General features: G+C 43.0%; 1 gene segment (V, D, J or C); it reads left to right on the top strand.

The window, feature by feature from the left end:
• The first annotated feature begins 16,912 nt into the window (after positions 1-16,912).
• Positions 16,913-18,531, top strand: LOC117443385 (T cell receptor alpha variable 12-3-like). The segment is given in 2 exon segments: positions 16,913-16,919; positions 18,131-18,531. Coding segments are annotated over 2 exon segments (408 nt in total).
• The last annotated feature ends 699 nt before the right edge of the window (positions 18,532-19,230 follow it).

The raw sequence follows: 19,230 nt of genomic DNA, 5'->3' as shown, positions 1-19,230 counted from the left end.
GTGAATTGAACCAGTAAAGTTTGGAAACAAGGCCACTTGTACCTCTAGTGGAGTGTAGAATGTTATGCAGCGGGTGTGGTGAGAGAGGACTTTGCAATGGAACACCGCTAGCCCTTAAAGCCAACCTCAACTGTAAATAAAATAAAAAGGAGGAACGAGGTAAATCAAATTCTGTACGCAGCTCCTGAAACGAACACAGACCTTCATCTCCATAGACGTTCCCCAGTATATGAACCCCTCTCATTTTCCACTGAGGAAACTGAATGGGATGGCCACCAATCATCAGACAGCAATTGTGATACAATGGGGCCGAACCTGCAACGACACTGCGCAATAGGAAAAACGTCTATCCCCAGGTATGTCAAAGTTTTGACAACTGGGATAGATGGATGGAGCATTGCTCATTGCCTGGTTCAGTGGCATCAAAGCAGATTTCTGCCAATTTATCTTAAACCCAGAAAGCTGACCATATCGAGCGACAATAGACAGTATTCTTGGGATACATTGTACAGCATTGCCCAAATACAATAGCACATCATCAGCATATAACGAAAGATGATGATGCGTACCATTAATAGAGATTGGGCATAACGTGGGTGACTGACGAATGGTCTGTGCCAGCGGCTCAAGTGACAGCGCAAATAGCAAGGGGCTTAGCGGACAGCCTTGATCCTCTCGAGATAGCAAAAGATGGGGAGCATACCTTGCCTATAAGCACTATAGCTGTTGGTTTTTTTTATCGCACCTTGACCATGTTAATAAAAGGGGCGCCAAAGCCCATTGCCCCGAGTACCGAGCACAAAAAGGGCCATTCTCGGCGGTCAAAGGCCTTCATCGCATCAAGTGAGAGAACTGCAGCTGGGGAAGGTAGATGTTGGGCCCCATCTATGATGTGTAATAGCCTCCTTTCATTGTCAGCGGCAAGCCTGGATTTGATGAAGCCTGTCTGATCGCTATGTACTAGATTCGTCATGTGAGACTGAAGGCGCCTAGCCAGCACTTTGGCATAGATCTTTACGTCAGTGTTTAAGAGTGAGAGGGGCCAGTAACTAGCACACTCTGTCGGATCCTTGCCTTTTTTAAGAAGCAAGGATAACAGGGCAGTGTTGACGTCTCTCAAAAATGAACCCTCCTTAATAGAAAATAATATCATCTCTACAAGCAAGGGGCCGAGCAAGGGCCAAAAGGTGAGATAGAATTCGGGTGGAATACCATCTGGGCCTGGCGACCTGCCCTTACGCATGGCCATTACTGCTTTCTCAATTTCGTGGTGTGTGATGGGGGCATTCAGATTTTCAGAGTCGCTGACAGAAAGAGATTCCATTTGGATATTATTAAAAAAATCATCGCATTCAGACTGGACAAAGCCACTCTCCGAACTGTACAGATCCTTGTAGAAAGAAACAAAGCTGGTGTTCACGCTCTTGGGATCGGTTAGAACAGTGCCATCTATAGATTTAACACTGAAAATATTAGCAACATGTTCATTGGTCCGAAGCCTCGAGGCCAGCAGGTGGCTAGGTCTGGCGGAGTGGAAGTAGTACGTCTGTCTGGTTCTGTGCACAAGAAATTCTGAACGGCGTCTGAGGAGAGAATTCATTTCTTTTTTGATCAGGTCTTTTTGGAGAGCAACAGAAGCGCTGTGATGGTGTTGGAAGTTAGCATCGAGAGCAGCATACTTTAGTTCTAATGCTTCCAATTTGTTTCGGGTGGATGCGTACAGAGTGGTGTTGCTTCTAATAAAGCCCTTTGTTGCCTCCCACAAAAGTCTCGGGTCAGACACTGACCCCTTGTTGAACCCCAAAAACTCGCGGAGGTTAGTTTCAAACTGAGACTTGTATGTTTCGTCACGCAGCAGTGAGGAGTTAAAACGCCATCTGGGAGCTCTAGTGGGGACAGCCCTAAGTGTGACAGAACCGTAGATGGGTTTGTGATCAGTCCATGTAACTGGTATATAGAAAGCCTTCCGAACATTATGAAATAGATCTTTGGACGCAAAGAGAAAATCTATCCTAGAAAAGGATTTATGTCTACCTGAGAAAAAAAGAGTAATCTTTTATGGAGGGATTCGTCACACGCCAGATGTCTATCATATTTGTTTGGGCCGCCCACCGGCGTAACGCATCAGAAGCGAGACGTTGGTCTCTACTCTCTGCCCCACCCGTTCTATCCATGTTGCTATCCCATGCTGCATTTAAACCTGCGCCCATAACCAGACGAAAGCCTGTGAGATCCTGTTCTGGTTAATTGGTCGTAAAAGCCAGCCTCAAAAGTGTTGGGAGCAGAAATCAATGCTATATTCTGCCCGTCCAGACGAATCTTGGCAATGGCCAGTCTCCCCTCTTTGTCCGCCCAAGAGCCGATCAGATCAAATTTCAGCTTGCGCCTACAAACTATCATCACACCCTTGGTCTTCGTAGGAGCAGACGAAAAAGACAATAGGGTGATGGAGCCTATTTGCAAAGCGGGCCGCATCCTTGCGGAGTAAATGTTGATTCCTGTCTCATGGCAAAGTCAATATTTCTCTAATGCAAACATCCTAAAATAGTGGTCCTTTTATGTGGGATATTGAGTCCCCTGGCATTAATGGAAATCAAATTGAGATAGTCATAAGTAGAGTAGTGTAAGAATACAATATAAAGTATAGTCACCTCAACAAGCAGGATATGGTGATCTGGATCCCAAAATAAACCTTCCCCAAAAAGAAAAACATAAAACATAAACAAACTCAATACAACCCAAGAAAGGTGAGGAGATATGTCCCTCCTCAACATTCCTGATAAGTCCTTAACTGACAAAGAACTCAAATCTTGGAACTCTAACTGCCTAAGAGGGGCAGCACCATCACCAACCATTAGATCAGGTGATATCTGTTCATTGCTAGACAATGATGTAACGAGCTGCTGAGCAACGCGTCAGCGTAGTGAGTCATCAGCACACATGCAAAAGATCCATAATAATGAAACACTTCTATCTACTAGGTTGCTTTCAATGAGGAGTAGAAGATAATATAAATAGAAAAAACAATATTAAATTAATATAGCCGGCATTTTATTAAACATTCATACAACGCTTTCACAAACCCCTCACCCACCCCAGTGAAACCCAGTCTGCTATCATGGACAAAACAACAATGATCGAACCCGGGTAGTCTGTAGTTTCTCTGTCTGGTAATCCAATGACCTTCAGTCCTTTTTCTGGAGAGTGGAATCCTTTAGAATCCTTTCTCTGGTGAGGAAAGACAAAAACTGCAGCTCCAAAAACACACACACACACACACACACACACACACACACACACACACACACACACACACACACACACACACACACACACACACACACACACACACACACACACACACACACACACACACACACACACACACACACACACACACACACACACACACACACACACACACACACACACACACACACACACACACACACACACACACACACACACACACACACACACACACACACATTGAGCTTCATTAACACCCACACCTGGCCTGCTCTTCCTCTCCTCCCTCATATGCAGACTCTGCTGCCCCGAGTGGGAGCTGCTGTTTATTACAAGGTGAAAAACTCACTGCATTATTTGAGTGGGTTACAATAACATCAAATAATCAAGAGAAAAATTAAAATGTGGGCAAGTAACGTAAGAGCATGTGAAATAAACGAAACAAGAGATACAATGAGATAATAGTTTGTACCACTTTGACATGGAATGTCGAGATACGCCAGCCATACAGCCTGCCCAACACCCACATGCATACACTCTCACCAGCACTCTCCCACCAAGCCTATTTACATCAGCGTCCGTACACTCTTAACTCCATCCCGCGTATATAGGCACAAACACAGGCCATGCGCGGCCACCACGCCAACCATACACCCGCGAGCACGGATGCACAATTATGGCTCTTTGGGCTTTCCATACATAATAGACACCCACAATCCCCGCCAGCACGACAACCACACACGCAGCCCACACATTCACACAGGACAAATTATGCTTGGCCTAGGAATACAAGAGAAAGACTTGCCAGTCTACATATATGGTCAGTGCATAATAAAAGAATGAAACAAATAAATGTAGAAAGAAAAAGGCAGTCCAAAATCTATGGTCTACGTATACGCCCCGCGGGTCGGAGGTTTCCATCCAGGCAGACAGCGTAACTGAACTTCACGCTTCACCGAAGGTCAGTAAAGTGCTTTGTTTGGTCCTCAGATAGATTTTGAAGAAGCTCGAAAATCGCGGTGTTGGTAGGCTCAGTAGCAGCTGAGTTCAACACCGACATGTCCGGTGAGATATTCGCAGGCTTCGGGCTAGCATTAGCCTGGAGAACCAGGTGTTGTTGAGTTGCATTAACTACGGTTTTTGGGAGATTTTTGGTATTCGGCATGTTTAAATGTAACAGATGACTATTGGGACTAATAACTCGTGATTGAGATAAAAAGTATCACTGATAGTGGGATATTTAAGCAAAATAAATGGTGATGGCGCCGGAGCCACGAATTTAAGCAGCCATCTTCCTCGACATCCACTCGACTTCCAAGAAGATACAAACTTGAAGAAAACAGAATCATATAAGTACATCAGGTTTCATAGAGCCAAAACGTTTCAAGTGCTACTGAACTGACTTTAGATAAGCCAGTCCTTTGTTAGTATATAAGTGCTTTGTTAGCAATTAAAATAAGTGTCCTCATTTTTTCTGTCAGTCAGTGATTTCACGTGGTGTACCACAGGGTTCAATTCCTAGGTCCTCTCACTTTGTCATTGGATTCAGTTAAACTCTGAGCACAATCTGATCATATCATATTGGAACAGCAGCTTGTGTTGTGGTGTTCAAGACCTTTTAAATGACACCAGTGAATCAATATTCTCATTAGATTTAAGATATTTTTAAGCAGATTTATTTCTCGACGAAACACCTCTCACTAATCTGACTTCACCTTAACCCCTGTCATTGTTTATTGCTATGTTTTTGTACATTTCAATGTATGAGTCAGTGTGAAACACACAGAGAACTAAATGTTTAAATATGAGAAAAGTACTTTGATGGCTTAAAACCAGTAAAAATGATTCTCTGGCCCCGCCCACTGATGTTTATATCCAACCAATGAGATGAGCTGTGAGATGTTTTGAGGAACTAAAAGCACAATCATCTGATGTTGAGGAGAAGGGCTGAGCAGCAGAGAGGGCTGTTTCCTGCTTCACTTCTGCAGGAGGAGAACTCATCTGCTGACTGTGTGACTTCAACATCTCCAAAGACATGTTGCTTTACCTCTGTTTACTCTTCTCTCTCTTCATAGGTGAGTGTTGGGACAGAGATAAAGTCTCATTCCCATTCAACCCGCTGTATTAGCCAGAGATTTCATACCTGGAGGTTTGATTGTGTAAGGCAGCAACCGCTGTGACCTATGAAGACATTTGGTCATGTTTTATCTCAAACTGATCAAAGATGAGTCTCTTAATGTTAAATTCTCCTGCAGACTAACTGACGTGAGTAATTCTCATTTTGCAGCCCTGGGCTCCATGAACAGCATAAAGCCAGAAAGAAGTGAAGAACATGTTGCAGAGGGCAGAAACATCAGCCTGACATGTAAATATGAGGGGGCTATCTACAATATCCAGTGGTACCGACAATACCAGAGATCCAGACCAGAGTTCCTGCTCTACATCACAGAGGCAGGAGGGATCCATCCCACTGAATCTGATTTCTCTGCTCACATTGACAAAACAGAGAAACGAGTTGATCTGGAGATCATCTCAGCTAAAGAGACAGACTCTGCTGTGTACTACTGTGCTGTGAGGCCCACAGTGACAGGAAGCACCAACACTCTGTACAAAAACCTCTGGAGCACAGACAACACAATACTGATCAACATCCACCAGAGGGAGTCTCTCTCTGACAAACATCAATAGTTTGTGATCATACAGTAATGCCATTTACCTGCTTGATCATTTGAATGATACTGTATGTACATTTCACTAGTATACAAAAACATGGATTGCTTTTGATTCACATCCACAGGTTCAAATGTTTAACTCAACCTTTGAATCTGTCCTTTTATCACACGTTGAAATAAAAGTAAGTAGTCTCCATGAACTTAAAATAAGTTTTTCTGTGATTGCACGTGGTGTACCACAGGGTTCAATCCTAGGTCCTCTCACTTTCTCATTGGTTTCAGTTAATCTCTGAGCACAATGTGATCATAGGTTCTATTGGAACAGCAGCTTGTTTTGTGGTGTTCAAGACCTTTTAAATATTGAGTGATGAAGCAACATTCATATTAGATTAAGATCCTTTTAAACAGATTTCTCTCTAGATGAAACACCTCTCACTAATCTGACTTTACATTAACGCAAGTCATTGTTATTGCTACGTTTTTTATTACTAACTGATCAAACACTTTAAATCATCTCTCTCAATAAACTGGTACACATCAAGGACTTCAGTTTTGATTGCTTTTTTTCTTATCTTTATAAAATAAATTTCTCTGTTGGTCTGTGATTAATTGTGGTGTACCACAGGGTTCAATACTAGGTCCTCTGACTTTTTTTATTTATAGACTGCCTTTGGACCTGTTACCCAGGAGGAAGTGTAACTGAGAGAAGTGAAATACAGATCTAAGAGGAGACAGAGAGATTCAGGGAGGAGCTAAGATGTTCCTGAACTATAGAAGAGAGAGGAACTTCCATATTCACCAGAGTTCAACACAGACCATCATCACCTTCATTCAACATGCTGTCCCTGCAGAACTCACCATTTTCTCTGATGTTGTTTGCAATCTTATCCGGTTAGTTACACTCTGGATTAAACATCAGTGTCAATGCTTTCTGAGTGTGGTTTTGCTAAAACTTTTATAACATGAAATAACAGAGTTAATCTTTCCCTCAGGCGTCAGCTGTGCAGATCTGACTCCAGTCAAAACAGAAGAGTTCAGTCCAGAAGGCAGCTCTGTTACTCTGTCCTACAAAGCTGGATCTAATGCTGATTATTACTTCTGGTATCGACAATATCCTGGAGAACCACCAGAGTTCCTCATCTCACACTCGGCTTCTGGCGCTGTAGGAACTAACCCAATCCCTGGACTGAAGATTACAGTGAAGTCAAACCGAATCAATTTGATCATCTCCTCTGCTGCAGTGACAGACTCTGCTGTGTTCTACTGTGCTCTGCAGCCCACAGTGACAGGAACACCAACACTCTGTACAAAAACCTCTGGAGCAAAGACAACACATACTACCCAACATCCACCAGAGGGAGTCTCTCTCTGTTAGACTTTAGGGAAACACACAACTAATGTTCAAAAACTCAACCCCGCAGAGAGGCCTCCTCTATTTGATGCTTCACAACCACGTTACTTTAACTTATCTCTCACATTAACCTAATAATGTTCAATGAGAGCATTCCACCAGGTGCCAGACTCCTGATGGACCTTGCCGCAGAAATAACTGACTGCCTCTCTTCACTACTGGAGGCATATCTAAAGTCATTCCTCAAGCATGTCAAATTGTACTTTACCTCGTACAAACTGTCTGCTGGGTCCATTCTTGGTTGGTTGGTTCGGTCAGGGTTGGGGAAAAATAGGACCCAAATGCAGATTGAGGAGGAAGCAGGTTTCAAAATGAAACAAAAGGCGAGCTTTATTAAAGAAAAGCTGAACAAAAACAAGAATCCAACAACAGGTACGAGGTAGCATCCAAACAAAGGTGACCAACACGAAGGGGGAAATAATGACAAATAATGAACCAACACTGAACACAGGAAGAGACAAGACTAAATACAGGGAGGGGGTAATCACGAGACGAGAAACAGCTGGGCAGGGGAGGAGAAACACAAGGGCAACAGGTGAACACAATCAGACAATTAGACACACCAGGGAAACTAACGACAGGGAGGACAGAACAGCAAAATAACCCCAAAACTAGACACACAAAAACTCAAACCCTGACACTGTCAGTATTATTAGATCTCAGCGCTGCATTTGAATCTGACCACAACATATTACTAGACTCGACTGGAAAACTGGGTGGGACTCGGGCACTGGTCTGAATCCTAAAGGACAGAAAACACTTTGGTTTCTATAGGTAACTCAACATTTGAGTGGACGAATATGACCTGTGGTGTACCTCAAGGCTCCATCCTGGGACACACACGTGATGAATGAAAAGAAAACTGAGAGAAGTGAAATATAGACCTAAGAGGAGAAAGAGAGATTCAGGGAGGAGCTAAGATGTTCTTGAACTATAGAATAGAGAGGAACTTCCATATTCACCAGAGTTCAACACAGACCATCATCACCACCTTCATTCAACATGCTGTCCCTGCAGAACTCTGCCTTTTCTCTGATATGTTTGCAATCTTATCAGGTTTGTTACACTCTTGCTTTCTGAGTGTGGTTTTACTAAAATGACTTTTATAACATGAAATAACAGAGTTAATCTTTCCCTCAGGCGTCAGCTGTGCAGATCTGACTCCAGTCAAAACAGAAGAGTTCAGTCCAGAAGGCAGCTCTGTTACTCTGTCCTACAGATACTCCGAACAAAAGCTGGTGGTGATTATTTCTTCTGGTATCGACAACATCCAGGAGAACCACCAGAGTTCCTCCTGTCTATCTCAGGGCTTAATTTCACAAGCAAAAGCAGAATCACTTGGATCGGACACCAGGTTCTTCACTGACCTGTCTGAAGGAAAGCAACGAGTGGATCTGCAGATCTCCTTGCTGCACTACAGACTCTGCTGTGTACCTACTGTGCTCTGAAGCCCACAGTGACAGGAAGCACCAACACTCTGTACAAAAACCTCTGGAGCAAAGACAACACAATACTGATCAACATCCACCAGAGGGAGTCTCTCTCTGACAACATCAATAGTTTGTTGATCATACAGTAATGTCATTTACCTGCTTGATCATTTGAATGATACTGTATGTACATTTCACTATTATGCAAAAACATGTACTGCCTTGGATTCACATCCACAGGTTCAAATTGTTTAAACTCAACCTTTGAATCTGTCCTTTATCACAGGTTGAAATAAAAGTAAGTAGTCTCCATGAACTTAAAATAAGTTTTTCTTTGAGGTCTGTGACTTAATGTGGTGTACCACAGGGTTCAATCCTAGGTCCTCTAACTTTCTCATTGGATTCAGTTAATCTCCGAGCACAATGTGATGATATGTGCTATTGGAACAGCAGCGTGTGTTGTGGTATTCAAGACCTTTTAAATATTGAGTGATGAAGCAACCTGTCTTATTAGATTAAGATCATTTTAAACATATTTCTCTCTAGATGAAACACCTCTCACTAATCTGCCTTTACATTATTGAGGGTTAGGCTAGGTTTCTTCTACAGGAACAAGTCCTGTTCTCATTTGAAGCCAGGAAAAGGCTCTGTGACCTTTTACCTGTGCTGGACTCTGGGGATCTGGTCTATATGAATGCACCTGCCCATTGCCTGGTCCAGTTAGATGCTGCGTATCACAGCGCTCTGAGATGTGTGACTAACTGTAAAGCACTCACTCATCACTGTACCCTGTATGCCAAGGCAGGTCTGCCTTCACTCTCTGTACGGAGGCTCAGTCATTGTACAGTTCATCTATAAAGCCATGCTGGTAAACTACCTTTTTATATCTGCTCTCTGATCTTTCGACGAATTGAAAGTACGTATTGCCTGAGATCTCATTATGTTTGTTTTATTGAATGTTCCAAGTGCTCGGACTGTCTGAGGGAAGAAAGCTTTCAGATGAGCAGCTCCACTGACTTGGAACAGTCTGCAAACCTGTTTGAAACTGAGCGCTTTGGTTCCCCTGCATCACTTTGAAACTCGGCTGGGTGCCATGCTGTTTGATACTCATGGTACCTGTCACTTGTGAACAGAGTTTTGTAAACTGTACCCTGTACATTATGTTGTATGTCTTCCTTATTGTTGTTCTGTTGTTTCTATGTTACATGTGAAACTAATGTCCTGCAGGTCACCCTTTAAAAAGAGATCTTTTGATCTCAAGGGGCTTCACCTGGTTCAACAAAGGCTACAAACAATTTTAAACAGATTTCTCTCTAGATGAAACACCTCTCACTAATCTGACTTCACGTTAATGCCCGTCATTCTTATTAGTACGTTTTTTTTCACTGACTTATCACACTTTAAATCACCTCTCTCAATTAACTGGTACACATCAAGGACTTCAGTTTTGATTACCTTTTTTTTAATCTTTAAAAATTCCATTCTCTGTTGGTCTGTGATTAATCGTGGTGTACCACGGGTTCAATCCTAGGTCCTCTGACTTTTATTATAGACTGCCTTTGGATCTGTCACCCAGGAGGAAGTGTACTGAGAGAAGTGAAAGCACAGATCTAAGAGGAGACGGCAGAGATTCAGGGAGGAGCTAAGATGTTCCTGAACTATAGAAGAGAGAGGAACTTCCATATTCACCAGAGTTCAACACAGACCATCATCACCACCTTCATTCAACATGCTGTCCTGGCAGAACTCTGCCTATTTCTCCTGATATGTTTTGCAATCTTATCAGGTTTGTTGCACTCTTGCTTTCTGAGTGTGGTTTTGCTAAATGACTTTTATAACATGAAATTAACAGAGTTAATCTTTCCCTTCAGGCGCCTAGCTGTGCAGATCTGACTCCAGAGTCAAAAACAGAAGAGTTCAGTCCCAGAAGGCAGCCTTGTTACTCTGTCCTACAGATACTCCGAACAAACAGCTGGGTGGTGATTATTTCTTCTGGTATCGACAAACATCCAGGAGAACCACCAGAGTTCCTCCTGTCTATCTCAGGGCTTAGTTTTCACAAAGGAAGCAGAATCACTTGGATCGGACACCAGGTTCTTCACTGACCTGTCTGAAGGAAAGCAACGAGTGGATCTGCAGATCTCCTCTGCTGCAGTGACAGACTCTGCTGTGTACTACTGTGCTCTGAGGCCCACAGTGACAGGAAGCACCAACACTCTGTACAAAAACCTCTGGAGCACAGACAACACAGTACTGCCCAACATCCACCAGAGGGCGCCTCTCTGACAAACACCAATAGTTTGTGATGATACAGTAATGTAGTTTACCTGCTTGACGGTGTGAAATGTATGAACAATTGTTCCCTACTACTAATAATAATAATAATACATTCAATTTGTGAAGCACCTTTCATCACTAACAGCAAACCCAAGGTGCTACAGGAGGCATAATTATAATAAAAAATAAACAAAAGTTTAATCAAAAGCTTTTTTAAAAAGAAAGGTTTTTAGGCCTTTCCTGAAGGCGCAGTGGTCTGTGGAGTCCTCAGGTGGTCTGGGAGGGAATCCCACAGGTGAGGAGCAGCTGCACACTAAACAAAACACAATGGAATGCCTTTGATTCACATCCACAGGTTCAAATCATTAACTCAGGCAGTGAATCTGGCCTTTCACCACAGGTTAACATACAATTAAGTAGTCTTAATGAACTCAACATTACATTACATTGCATTAGCTGACGCTTGTATCCAAAGCGACTTACAATGCATTCGACCAAGAAGATACACATTTTTTTTTTGATCACATTTTTAAATGTAATCAATAACATAAATGCAATAGAGTACAAAAACAGCACAAAACTAAGAAAGAAACAAAACCCAGTGACGTCCTAACCCGCCCACCCACGCCCGACCCATCCAGATCACCATCCCCATTAGATAGTTATCCTAATATGCTCTTGAGGTTCACAATGAGCGAGTCCACATCGTCTATTGTTGACTCCTTTGTCCCGTGTACCCGGGCTGTCGACACTTCTAGATACGATATGTTCTAGATATGTTAGAACCCAGACCTTACGTGAGAGGGAATGGGGAGGCTTCCACTGAGTCGCAACCAATTGTTTTGCTGCTGTAAGCCCGGCTAATAGTGCTCGCCTTTTGGTCAGGGTTAAACCCACTATGGACGCGCTCGTGACACACACACACACACACAGCACACACACCACACACACACACACACACACACACACACACACACACACACACACACACACACACACACACACACACACACACACACAACACACACACACACACACACACACACACACACACACACACACACACAACACCACACACACACACACACACACACACACACACACACCAAATCAAGTTGCATAAAAGCTTGAGATACGTTTTTATTATAATTACTGTGAATCTGTCTATTATGTTTTCGTCATTATTACAACAAATACACACTTGCAACTGATAACACTGGCAATGATTTATATTTATTAGACTGTTAAAAAAAAATCATCCTTCAAATAAGTGGGGGTACGGCGTACCCCACGTCCAACGCCCACTACACCATTGGAGGCAACCATCTCCCAGAATCTGGCCCCTAGCGGACATTCCCAGAACATACGTAGATAAGTACCAATAGCATAGAGTGCAATTTGGATGAGCAATTATTTTCATTAAACAAAGCTTCCTAGGCGTAAGGTAAACTCTATGAGTGACATTATAATGTATGTGCTGGTGGTCAGGATTCCTAGAAGCTATTAGTATATGGACCAGACTTCATCCCAATCAAACTCTGGATCCAGATCTGGGACATCGGCTTATAGACGCCAGGGGTCTATAAGCGTGTTGTGAATTGAACCAGTAAAGTTTGGAAACAAGGCCACTTGTACCTCTAGTGGAGTGTAGAATGTTATGCAGCGGGTGTGGTGAGAGAGGACTTTGCAATGGAACACCGCTAGCCCTTAAAGCCAACCTCAACTGTAAATAAAATAAAAAGGAGGAACGAGGTAAATCAAATTCTGTACGCAGCTCCTGAAACGAACACAGACCTTCATCTCCATAGACGTTCCCCAGTATATGAACCCCCTCTCATTTTCCACTGAGGAAACTGAATGGGATGGCCACCAATCATCAGACAGCAATTGTGATACAATGGGGCCGAACCTGCAACGACACCTGCGCAATAGGGAAAACGTCTATCCCCAGGTATGTCAAAGTTTTGACAACTGGGATAGATGGATGAGCATTGCTCATTGCCTGGTTCAGTGGCATCAAAGCAGATTTCTGCCAATTTATCTTAAACCCAGAAGCTGACCATATCGAGCGACAATAGACAGTATTCTTGGGATACATTGTACAGCATTGCCCAAATACAATAGCACATCATCAGCATATAACGAAAGATGATGATGCGTACCATTAATAGAGATTGGGCATAACGTGGGTGACTGACGAATGGTCTGTGCCAGCGGCTCAAGTGACAGGCGCAAATAGGCAAGGGGCTTAGCGGACAGCCTTGATCCTCTCGAGATAGCAAAGATGGGGAGCATACCTTGCCTATAAGCACTATAGCTGTTGGTTTTTTTATCGCACCTTGACCATGTTAATAAAAGGGGCGCCAAAGCCCATTGCCCCGAGTACCGAGCACAAAAAGGGCCATTCTCGGCGGTCAAAGGCCTTCATCGCATCAAGTGAGAGAACTGCAGCTTGGGAAGGTAGATGTTGGGCCCATCTATGATGTGTAATAGCCTCCTTTCATTGTCAGCGGCAAGCCTGGATTGATGAAGCCTGTCTGATCGCTATGTACTAGATTCGTCATGTGAGACTGAAGGCGCCTAGCCAGCACTTTGGCATAGATCTTTACGTCAGTGTTTAAGAGTGAGAGGGGCCAGTAACTAGCACACTCTGTCGGATCCTTGCCTTTTTTAAGAAGCAAGGATAACAGGGCAGTGTTGACGTCTCTCAAAAATGAACCCTCCTAATAGAAAATAATATCATCTCTACAAGCAAGGGGCCGAGCAAGGGCCAAAAGGTGAGATAGAATTCGGGTGGAATACCATCTGGGCCTGGCGACCTGCCCTTACGCATGGCCATTACTGCTTTCTCATTTCGTGGTGTGTGATGGGGGCATTCAGATTTCAGAGTCGCTGACAGAAAGAGATTCCATTTGGATATTATTAAAAAAATCATCGCATTCAGACTGGACAAAGCCACTCTCCGAACTGTACAGATCCTTGTAGAAAGAACAAAGCTGGTGTTCACGCTCTTGGGATCGGTTAGAACAGTGCCATCTATAGATTTAACACTGAAAATATTAGCAACATGTTCATTGGTCCGAAGCCTCGAGGCCAGCAGGTGGCTAGGTCTGGCGGAGTGGAAGTAGTACGTCTGTCTGGTTCTGTGCACAAGAAATTCTGAACGGCGTCTGAGGAGAGAATTCATTTCTTTTTGATCAGGTCTTTTTGGAGAGCAACAGAAGCGCTGTGATGGTGTTGGAAGTTAGCATCGAGAGCAGCATACTTTAGTTCTAATGCTTCCAATTTGTTTCGGGTGGATGCGTACAGAGTGGTGTTGCTTCTAATAAAGCCCTTTGTTGCCTCCCACAAAAGTCTCGGGTCAGACACTGACCCCTTGTTGAACCCCAAAAACTCGCGGAGGTTAGTTTCAAACTGAGACTTGTATGTTTCGTCACGCAGCAGTGAGGAGTTAAAACGCCATCTGGGAGCTCTAGTGGGGACAGCCCTAAGTGTGACAGAACCGTAGATGGGTTTGTGATCAGTCCATGTAACTGGTATATAGAAAGCCTTCCGAACATTATGAAATAGATCTTTGGACGCAAAGAGAAAAATCTATCCTAGAAAAGGATTTATGTCTACCTGAGAAAAAAAGAGTAATCTTTTATGGAGGGATTCGTCACACGCCAGATGTCTATCATATTTGTTTGGGCCGCCCACCGGCGTAACGCATCAGAAGCGAGACGTTGGTCTCTACTCTCTGCCCCACCCGTTCTATCCATGTTGCTATCCCATGCTGCATTTAAACCTGCGCCCATAACCAGACGAAAGCCTGTGAGATCCTGTTCTGGTTAATTGGTCGTAAAAGCCAGCCTCAAAAGTGTTGGGAGCAGAAATCAATGCTATATTCTGCCCGGTCCAGACGAATCTTGGCAATGGCCAGTCTCCCCTCTTTGTCCGCCCAAGAGCCGATCAGATCAAATTTCAGCTTGCGCCTACAAACTATCATCACAAACCCTTGGTCTTCGTAGGAGCAGACGAAAAAGACAATAGGGTGATGGAGCCTATTTGCAAAGCGGGCCGCATCCTTGCGGAGTAAATGTGATTCCTGTCTCATGGCAAAGTCAATATTTCTCTAATGCAAACATCCTAAATAGTGGTCCTTTATGTGGGATATTGAGTCCACTGGCATTAATGGAAATCAAATTGAGATTAGTCATAAGTAGAGTAGTGTAAGAATACAATATAAAGTATAGTCACCTCAACAAGCAGGATATGGTGATCTGGATCCCAAAATAAACCTTCCCCAAAAAGAAAAACATAAAACATAAACAAACTCAAATACAACCCAAGAAAGGTGAGGAGATATGTCCCTCCTCAACATTCCTGATAAGTCCTTAACTGGACAAAGAACTCAAATCTTGGAACTCTAACTGCCTAGAGGGGCAGCACCATCACCAACCATTAGATCAGGTGATATCTGTTCATTGCTAGACAATGATGTAACGAGCTGCTGAGCAACGCGTCAGCGTAGTGAGTCATCAGCACACATGCAAAGATCCATAATAATGAAACACTTCTATGTACTAGGTTGCTTTCAATGAGGAGTAGAAGATAATATAAATAGAAAAAACAATATTAAATTAATATAGCCGGCATTTTATTAAACATTCATACAACACTTTCACAAACCCCTCATCCACCCCAGTGAAACCCAGTCTGCTATCATGGACAAAACAACAATGATCGAACCCGGGTAGTCTGTAGTTTCTCTGTCTGGTAATCCAATGACCTTCAGTCCTTTTTCTGGAGAGTGGAATCCTTTAGAATCCTTTCTCTGGTGAGGAAAGACAAAAACTGCAGCTCCAAAAAACACACACACACACACACACACACACACACACACACACACACACACACACACACACACACACACACACACACACACACACCACACACACACACACACCACACACACACACACACACACACACACACACACACACCACACACACACACACACACACACACACACACACACACACACACACACACACACACACACACACACACATTGAGCTTCATTAACACCCACACCTGGCCTGCTCTTCCTCTCCTCCCTCATATGCAGACTCTGCTGCCCCGAGTGGGAGCTGCTGTTTATTACAAGGTGAAAAACTCACTGCATTATTTGAGTGGGTTACAATAACATCAAATAATCAAGAGAAAAATTCAAATGTGGGCAAGTAACGTAAGAGCATGTGAAATAACGAAACAAGAGATACAATGAGATAATAGTTTGTACCACTTTGACATGGAATGTCGAGATACGCCCAGCCATACAGCCTGCCCAACACCCACATGCATACACTCGCACCAGCACTCTCCCACCAAGCCTATTTACATCAGCGTCCGTACACTCTTAACTCCATCCCGCGTATATAGGCACAAACACAGGCCATGCGCGGCCACCACGCCAACCATACACCCGCGAGCACGGATGCACAATTATGGCTCTTTGGGCTTTCCATACATAATAGACACCCCACAATCCCCGCCAGCAACGACAACCACACACGCAGCCCACACATTCACACAGGACAAATTATGCTTGGCTAGGAATACAAGAGAAAGACTTGCCAGTCTACATATATGGTCAGTGCATAATAAAAGAATGAAACAAATAAATGTAGAAAGAAAAAGGCAGTCCAAAATCTATGGTCTACGTATACGCCCCGCGGGTCGGAGGTTTCCATCCAGGCAGACAGCGTAACTGAAACTTCACGCTTCACCGAAGGTCAGTAAAGTGCTTTGTTTGGTCCTCAGATAGATTTTGAAGAAGCTCGAAAATCGCGGTGTTGGTAGGCTCAGTAGCAGCTGAGTTCAACACCGACATGTCCGGTGAGATATTCGCAGGCTTCGGGCTAGCATTAGCCTGGAGAACCAGGTGTTGTTGAGTTGCATTAACTACGGTTTTTGGAGATTTTTTGGTATTCGGCATGTTTAAATGTAACAGATGACTATTGGGACTAATAACTCGTGATTGAGATAAAAGTATCACTGATAGTGGGATATTTAAGCAAAATAAATGGTGATGGCGCCGGAGCCACGAATTTAAGCAGCCATCTTCCTCGACATCCACTCGACTTCCAAGAAGATACAAACTTGAAGAAAACAGAATCATATAAGTACATCAGGTTTCATAGAGCCAAAACGTTTCAAGTGCTACTGAACTGACTTTAGATAAGCCAGTCCTTTGTTAGTATATAAGTGCTTTGTTAGCAATTAAAATAAGTGTCTCTATTTTTCTGTCAGTCAGTGATTTCACGTGGTGTACCACAGGGTTCAATCCTAGGTCCTCTCACTTTGTCATTGGATTCAGTTAAACTCTGAGCACAATCTGATCATATCATATTGGAACAGCAGCTTGTGTTGTGGTGTTCAAGACCTTTTAAATGACACCAGTGAATCAATATTCTCATTAGATTTAAGATATTTTTAAGCAGATTTATTTCTCGACGAAACACCTCTCACTAATCTGACTTCACCTTAACCCCTGTCATTGTTATTGCTATGTTTTTGTACATTTCAATGTATGAGTCAGTGTGAAACACACAGAGAACTAAATGTTTTAAATATGAGAAAAGTACTTTGATGGCTTAAAACCAGTAAAAATGATTCTCTGGCCCCGCCCACTGATGTTTATATCAACCAATGAGATGAGCTGTGAGATGTTTGAGGAACTAAAAGCACAATCATCTGATGTTAAGGAGAAGGGCTGAGCAGCAGAGAGGCTGTTCTCCTGCTTCACTTCTGCAGGAGGAGATCTCATCTGCTGACTGTGTGACTTCAACATCTCCAAAGACATGTTGCTTTACCTCTGTTTACTCTTCTCTCTCTTCATAGGTGAGTGTTGGGACAGAGATAAAGTCTCATTCAACCCGCTGTATTAGCCAGAGATTTCATACCTGGAGGTTTGATTGTGTAAGGCAGCAACCGCTGTGATCTATGAAGACATTTGGTCATGTTTTATCTCAAACTGATCAAAGATGAGTCTCTTAATGTTAAATTCTCCTGCAGACTAACTGACGTGAGTAATTCTCATTTTGCAGCCCTGGGCTCCATGAACAGCATAAAGCCAGAAAGAAGTGAAGAACATGTTGCAGAGGGCAGAAACATCAGCCTGACATGTAAATATGAGGGGGCTATCTACAATATCCAGTGGTACCGACAATACCAGAGATCCAGACCAGAGTTCCTGCTCTACATCACAGAGGCAGGAGGGATCCATCCCACTGAATCTGATTTCTCTGCTCACATTGACAAAACAGAGAAACGAGTTGATCTGGAGATCATCTCTGCTGCGGTGACAGACTCTGCTGTGTACTACTGTGCTCTGACGCCCACAGTGACAGGAAGCACCAACACTCTGTACAAAAACCTCTGGAGCACAGACAACACAATACTGATCAACATCCACCAGAGGGAGCCTCTCTCTGACAAACATCAATAGTTTGTGATCATACAGTAATGCCATTTACCTGCTTGATCATTTGAATGATACTGTATGTACATTTCACTAGTATACAAAAACATGGACTGCTTTTGATTCACATCCACAGGTTCAAATGTTTAACTCAACCTTTGAATCTGTCCTTTTATCACACGTTGAAATAAAAGTAAGTAGTCTCCATGAACTTAAAATAAGTTTTTCTGTGATTGCACGTGGTGTACCACAGGGTTCAATCCTAGGTCCTCTCACTTTCTCATTGGTTTCAGTTAATCTCTGAGCACAATGTGATCATAGGTTCTATTGGAACAGCAGCTTGTTTTGTGGTGTTCAAGACCTTTTAAATATTGAGTGATGAAGCAACATTCATATTAGATTAAGATCCTTTTAAACAGATTTCTCTCTAGATGAAACACCTCTCACTAATCTGACTTTACATTAACGCAAGTCATTGTTATTGCTACGTTTTTTATTACTAACTGATCAAACACTTTAAATCACCTCTCTCAATAAACTGGTACACATCAAGGACTTCAGTTTTGATTGCTTTTTTTCTTATCTTTATAAAATAAATTTCTCTGTTGGTCTGTGATTAATTGTGGTGTACCACAGGGTTCAATACTAGGTCCTCTGACTTTTTTTATTTATAGACTGCCTTTGGACCTGTTACCCAGGAGGAAGTGTAACTGAGAGAAGTGAAAT

Source organism: Pseudochaenichthys georgianus, unplaced genomic scaffold (assembly GCF_902827115.2).
Source record: "Pseudochaenichthys georgianus unplaced genomic scaffold, fPseGeo1.2 scaffold_597_arrow_ctg1, whole genome shotgun sequence".
Lineage (NCBI taxonomy): Eukaryota > Metazoa > Chordata > Actinopteri > Perciformes > Channichthyidae > Pseudochaenichthys > Pseudochaenichthys georgianus.
The sequence above is the reverse complement of the archived record's forward strand: the minus strand, read 5'-3'. Positions and strand labels throughout refer to the sequence as shown.